Here is a 6,035-nt window from a genome sequence, read left to right as displayed (position 1 = left end):
CAGTGTGAAAACGCTCTCTTTTAATGAGAAATATGTTATGCCTTTTTAACCGTTACAAGTGCTTTGTACATGAGTATTTTCTGTGTTATTTAGAATGATATTAGTGACACTTTTGGTATTATTTTTAAAAGTGTAATTTCTCTTAAAATATCACTATTATTGGAATCTTCTGTGAGTTTATTGATATAGAGGTCAATGTTTTCAATTTTAGTGTTATCTATGTAAAGTATTATTAAATCAAATATTTAGGTATTAAAACAAATACAATCTGATAAAACAGACAGATGGTTTGCGTTCAAATTTCAAATTCATTAGTACAAAATAAACACGTTACAGATAAACAGCCACTTTTTTAAAGTGTTAATTCAATTTTAAAACAATTAATGATACATCTTTTTAAAAATAGTTTAGATCTGCTGATATAGCAATTATGTCATCTCTTTTTTTTATTATTTAAGGACTCTGTTAATTTTAAAAAATGGTTACACTTTGTAACTGTTCTGTACAAGATAGAGTAAATCTTTTCTTTTGCGGTTTTCATTGCAGTTAGTATTTCATCATTATTGTGTTTTAAAAAACACAAAAGTGAAAGTAAGCGAAGGCACACAACTTACTGGAACTAACAGGACAACTGCAATGTTCTATATCAGGATTAAATCAATCAAAAAGTAAGAAAACTAATCTCAAGTAGGGACTATATAATTTTATACTCTTAGATTTAATGCATGCAACATTTAACCATGTAACTATTTTAATTTCATAGCATTCCTTACGCTTTTTCAGGAAGTCCCTCCATTTTATAGTCACAATATCTGTAAATGACATCTTCACTAGTTTTCTTATCGTAAAATATCTTGTTTGATGACCATTCAGCTTTAATTTTAGGTATTTAAAGTAAGACTGCATTGAAAATACAGGTTTGCTATTCAATAGCCTATTCAGTTTATTTTTTAGCTTTAAATAACATAAATACATTTGCGTTTTGTTTTGCAATTCCTCGAAAGTACCAAATCATTTACAGTATTATTTACGTTTTTAATCATAATGAATTAGGAACTAATAGCAGCAGCGACGGTATTGTTTAGTTAATTTTTTTTAATAACAAAGTTACCATCTTTACTTTTTTACCGCGTGTTTTACCGCCCCTATTACGCGTTAGTACGTTTTTGAGTAACCCCACCTACACCCATAAGCTGCCTTCGTATTTTATATAAGACTTCTTAAATGAAACTGTACTATGGAAATTTCATACAAATTTTATTAGAATTAAATTCTCAAAAATCTTTTCTATGCTAAATATAGAGTGACTATTTCTTAATACAAAGTCTTTAAAAAGTATACTTTTTATTTTTATTATGCTATAAATAGTGACCATTTTTTAATACTAAATCTTATATAATATGAAATATATACTTTTTATTTATTAATGGTTGTCTTACCTACTGCAATAGTGCTTGAGAAACTACTTATTTCATTTAACTAAAGAAATCAAAAAAATAAACAGTAAACAAAAAAATGCCCCCAGAATTATATTTGGCGTTTACAAAATGGTTAATTACGAATCTCTTTAGAGGAAACTTAATGCCCTTAATCTTTATAAACTTAATATACACCAAGTTATACTATTCATGATTAAAACAAAACACGGTCTTTATTTATCTCTTTGAAAAATTTTTATAATTTATTTAGTTAAGAAACAGTTTTCTTCAATTAGCATGTTTAGTTTAATTTTATTACAAAAGAAACTTTTTTAAGATGTTAACATTTTAAAATTAATATCTAATTATTAATTTACAATTAAATTAACAAAGTTATTTGTAACTTAAATGAAACTTTAATTTCCAAACAAAATAACTTCGAAGAAAAATTCTACAAAACTTTCGAACTTTTTTATATTGACAACAAAAATCGTTTGAAGAAACAAATGGCAAAATCCTTAAACTTTTAAAATAGTTGTTCATGAACATAAATATATTTAGTAAATCGAAAATTAAAATAATTCAATTTTTTCAATATTATAAAATATATTTAATATTTTATTTAAAAGATAAATATTAAACATATTCGACAAAAATGTTAAATATATAAAATATTAAACAAAAGATTTCCACATAACGTTATTAATATTTTCAAATTTTTTAAAACCTCAAAAAAATTTTACTCTACGTCTTCATTATTTTATTTAAATTCAATTAATAAAAAAAGAAAACGAAAATAATTCTACTTTTTATTTATTTATTTATAACTATATATCTTATTATATTCATTTAATAAAAATTATAATTAATGTTAATTAAACTAAAATTTTAAACATTCATTTAAGAGGTTGCTGAAAAAGTGTAAAATCTTTTTAGTATGTTGCATTACTATAAATATATATTGAAAGAAATAATTATGTTGCATAATAATAATAATAATAATAATAATAATAATAATAATAATAATAATAATAATAATAATAATAATAATAATAATAATAATAGCAATAATAACAATAATAATAATAATAATAATAATAATAATAGCAATAATAACAATAATAATAATAATAATAACAATAATGATATATTAAATAATTGATGATTTTACTATTACTAATATTTTAAAATAAAATTAATTATATTTTATTAATTTAAATTTTAAACATATTAAAAATATAAAACTAAAATATTATTAAAACTAATTCGTATATTTTAATTATAAAATAATAAATTAAATACTTCATTTATTACTTTATAATTATAGTTTATATTTTACTTAAGATATTAAACATTTTTCTGTGTAATAAAGTTTTTTAATTTATCGAGGTTACGAAAATATTTTCCACGGTACTCGATCCACAACTTCTTGACATTCGAACAACGAATCCATTCATAAATCTCTTCAATGAAATCGATGTCGTCGTGAAGTTCAAGATATAATACTTCACAAAGATTAATCCACGGAAGAAAATTTTCTTCAAAATCTTTTTTCGTTATTAAATAACAATCAATTTCTATCACCAACTTTTCGCAACTTATCGCAACAATTTTTATAAAATGAGAATCCAGCGAATTGCGAACAATAGTAAATTTTCGAGATTTTTTTGATCACATTTTATAAAATGACTATAAACCAAGTTTAGGGCTTGAAAATGTGATTTTTAATTTAAACTGTGCTAGAGAACATAAATAGTTTCTGTTTAAAATATTATATAAAAAAAATAATAATTGGAACAAAAGAATAATTGCGATTATTGTTTATATTATCTTTTATTGACGAAAGTCACTTGAAGAAAAGTGAAATGCGTGAGTTAGTGGACTACTAAAAAAAAAAAAACTTGTATTTTATTATTAGTTTACCAAAGTAATACCTATTAAGAAACAAAATGAACTGAAAAATAACTCACATAACAAATTAAAAAACATTATACTTACCTATAAAACAAGACTTGAGAATTTATGTAAAAAAAAACAACGCTTGCTATGAACTGCCTTAACTCTGGTTAAAATTTAAAATCGCTAATATTAAAAATGGTTTAATATTATTAATATGCAATCTGTTATCAGATTATTGTTAACTATAATTACTGATGACAAAAAAAAAAAAACTTGTATATTATTATTAGTTTACCAAAGTAATACCTATTAAGAAACAAAATGAATTGAAAAATAACTCACATAACAAATTAAAAAACATTATACTTACCTATAAAACAAGACTTGAGAATTTATGTAAAAAAAACAACGCTTGCTATGAACTGCCTTAACTCTGGTTAAAATTTAAAATCGCCAACCCTCGGAATTAGGAAAAATGAGGTCGGCAATAATTTGCCGACCTCAATCTTTTTGAGGTCAGCATCAGGTCGGCAAAAATTATTTGATACAAAGGTCTAACCATAAAACATAGAAACGAGGTCGGCAAATTTTTGCCGACCTCAAATACTTTCAGGTCGGCAGTTAGGTCGGCATGGCCGAATGCCGACCCTAATTCCGAGGGTTGAATCGCTAATATTAAAAATGGTTTAATATTATTAATATGCAATCTGTTATCAGATTATTGTTAACTATAATTACTGATGACAATTTTAGCTTATTTTTAGTTTAGTAAAAAACACTTATCCTAAAGTTAAAAAGCTTAAAAATTTAATAACTCAATATTTATTTTAAAACCATTTTTTGTTTTTCTTTTGTTTTATAAACAATTAAATTGATTTTAATCAAGTTTTTGTAATCGTATAAAAACAAATAAATATAAATTATATACATGATAACATTATAAAACAAGAAAAAATTTAGAAATAACAGAATTTAGAAATAACAGAACCCCCAAAATAATTTGCATTAACAAAAAATATTTTTTTTTAGAGAAATAAGGTAAAAATTTGTAAATTTTTCATACCTTATTGCATAATAGAACTTACCTAAAATAGAATACAAAAGTTCTTCAGAACCATTTTTTGAAGGATTAAAGTTAACAAGTAACTTTAATAAACTATTTTGGCTTTTATTACTTAATCCACAAATCATCGATAAGCAACTCTCCAGCTTTTTATTGGCTATAATCTCTTCAATACTTAAACAATTATATGCATATACAGATGCACAAAACTCCATTATTGTTAAGTGTGCAAATTGATAATAACATCCCTCATCTGTTTCAATCTTTTCTATAAATCCAAAAAGATTACTTTCATTGTTATCAAAATCAATGATAAAAGTTTGAATTTCTTCTTCTGAAAAAATTACTTTATTTTCAACAAACAATTCATATGCAATTTTACAAATATTTAAAATATATTTCTTATTGGAATCGTCTTCAATTATCTTATTCATCAATTTTTTCGTTTTTATGATGTGATTTTGAAAAAAGTATAAAAAAATACTTGCATTTAAATTTGTCATTGTTAAGAAAGAATTTTTATTTATTTCTTTTGAATTACTAATAATTTTACACATGGAACATAAATAAAATGGAACAGATGCCATGGCTTTTGCAATTGGAGAGCTGTTTAAAGTTTCTTTCACAACATCTTTTTTTTCTTCTCTAACTTTATTTTCTATATATTTGTGTATTCCTATTTGGTTAAACCCCATTATTTGAATGTTTAACTTATCACTATGCTCTATAGATATACTTTGGTATTGATCAATTGCATAAACTCTACCAGCAACTACATATTTGTAGTTTTGAATTTCTATTAAAGCATTAACGATTGGATACTTACAACTTGAACTGCAATTTATTAACTCATTTAAAAATTTAAACTCATCTAATCCATCAATTATAAACAGTGCAGGATGATTACTAACTTTGAAATCATTTATAATATCTTTGTAGAAAACATTTAGTAATTCATTAAGATTAGAAATATTTGGATATTGATTAAGCCTTCTGCATTCCAAATAAAACACAAGTTTAACATTTTTCCAAATTAAATTATTTGACCAATCAAGCAAACATTTTCGAAGCAACCATGTTTTTCCAATACCAGCTACTCCAGATATTAATATTACAGACTTTTCTTTCATAAAAATTTCATTATATGGAATAGGTGTATAGTTCATTTGCTTTTCAAGAAAAATTTTTCGTTCAAAATTAAAAACAATATCCATTTGAGTATTAACTGCATCAACAATACATAGATCAACAAAATTATCCATCAGATCGACATTTGCAGGTACTTTTAATGGTGGTTGTACTTTATTTAATTATATGCAACAATTTTGTAACCTCTCCTAAAAAAAATTTTTTTAGGGGTGTCAAAATTTTACAAAATACAAAACAATTTTAAATATAATAAAGTCTATAATTTTCTGAGCTTCTTTGAGTTAATCAATTAGTACTTTTCCATATCTTAATTTTTTTTTTCACCCCAATAGTATGATACCAATGACATGATACCAATTTTAAAAACCTATTCTTCCAATATATAATACATGCAGATTATTATATATTTAATACATAATACATTATAGTACATAAAATATGTTATACATGCAAAATTGTTATTTTACAAATATAATTTTCTTCCAACTGGTAACATTGACATGGCT

The 6,035-nt window shown here is 23.4% G+C and overlaps 1 protein-coding gene across 1 annotated transcript; it reads right to left on the bottom strand.

Annotated features, from left to right (window-relative positions):
* Positions 1-2,661: 2,661 nt before the first annotated feature.
* On the bottom strand, positions 2,662-5,682 carry LOC136076746 (NACHT, LRR and PYD domains-containing protein 13-like). Its single transcript, XM_065790154.1, has 2 exons — positions 4,403-5,682; positions 2,662-3,157 (listed from the first exon to the last, which is right to left on the bottom strand). Exons 1-2 carry the CDS (start codon positions 5,640-5,642, stop codon positions 3,108-3,110), a joined length of 1,290 nt encoding a protein of 429 aa, XP_065646226.1. The 5' UTR covers positions 5,643-5,682; the 3' UTR covers positions 2,662-3,107.
* Between the last annotated feature and the right edge of the window lie 353 nt (positions 5,683-6,035).

Source organism: Hydra vulgaris, chromosome 02 (genome assembly GCF_038396675.1).
Source record: "Hydra vulgaris chromosome 02, alternate assembly HydraT2T_AEP".
Classification (NCBI taxonomy): Eukaryota; Metazoa; Cnidaria; class Hydrozoa; order Anthoathecata; family Hydridae; genus Hydra; species Hydra vulgaris.
Note: the sequence above shows the minus strand (reverse complement) of the source record. Positions and strands in the feature narration are given on the sequence as shown.

Excerpts from the sequence above, each read along its gene's own strand:
- LOC136076746 (XM_065790154.1), bottom strand. The coding sequence starts at position 5,642 with ATGGATAATTTTGTTGATCTATGTATTGTTGATGCAGTTAATACTCAA. Across the intron at positions 3,158-4,402 it reads ACTTTTGTATTCTATTTTAG|CACAGTTTAAATTAAAAATC; the intron begins GTAAGTTCTATT and ends TATGTTCTCTAG.